Below are 875 nucleotides of genomic sequence, written 5' to 3' on the forward strand. Positions count from 1 at the left end.
GACACGGATGACGATGACCACCTGATCCACCTCGAGGAGATCCTCGTGCGCGTGCACACTGACTACTACGCGAAATACGACAGATACCTCAGCAAGGAGGTCGAGGAGGCTCCGGACATACGGAAAATCGTGCCGGAACTCAAGAGCAAAGTGTTGGCGGACGTTGCTATCATATTCAGTGGGCTGCACCCAACAAACTTCCCCATAGAGAAGACCCGGGAGCATTATCATGCCTCGGCCCTTGGGGCAAAGATCCTCACGCAGCTGGTGCTGGACCCAGACGCCCCCGACAAGGCCACCCACCTGATCGCCGCGCGGGCAGGTGAGTGCACCAGGCCCGCTCCTGCCTGTCCTGCCGCTGTTTGGGTGGAAGTGCTCACAGGATGCATGCCTCTGGGGGCTGCTTGTAGTTGTACCCTTGAAGTCAGCATTGTCTTGCCGTTCATTTCATGTGGAGTTTTAAGAAACATTTTCCAGTATTGTTACCTTTTAAGAATAGACGGGTGATGACATTTGGGGGAAATTCTAATCTGCTTTCATGTTTGCTTCTTTGTGCACTCTTACATGTGCATATTATGCACGGTGTCTTGGGCTACTGAACTGTCACCTGGGCGTGCTGTGCATCAAGGTGGAGCTTCTCCCAGGGTGAGGCCTGCCTGTGGGGACAGAAGTGGTGATGGTAGAGATGAGAGGAGCCAATGTAGAAGGTGCAGGGTCGCCTAACCCTCTGGGTTAGAAAAGTAAATGTGAGACTTCAGCTGGGGCAGGCAGACTACAGGGTAATTACTGTGGCTGTGGAAGTGGGAGATGTGAATGTTGTCTCTTTGCAGAGGGTAAAGTCTACCTCGTGCATCCTCTCTCATGTCCTAGACCTC

The 875-nt window shown here is 53.3% G+C and overlaps 1 protein-coding gene across 1 annotated transcript in view; it reads left to right on the plus strand.

Moving 5' to 3' along the window:
• Window positions 1-875, plus strand: part of CTDP1 (CTD (carboxy-terminal domain, RNA polymerase II, polypeptide A) phosphatase, subunit 1) — a gene marked incomplete at its 3' end in the record, with an annotated part of 49,325 nt that overhangs the window by 43,879 nt on the left and 4,571 nt on the right. Inside the window, 1 exon segment of the mRNA XM_008594135.1 lies at window positions 2-322. Coding sequence (XP_008592357.1) covers window positions 2-322 — 321 coding nt within the window.

This window comes from Galeopterus variegatus, unplaced genomic scaffold (assembly GCF_000696425.1).
Source record: "Galeopterus variegatus unplaced genomic scaffold, G_variegatus-3.0.2 Scaffold10217, whole genome shotgun sequence".
NCBI lineage: Eukaryota > Metazoa > Chordata > Mammalia > Dermoptera > Cynocephalidae > Galeopterus > Galeopterus variegatus.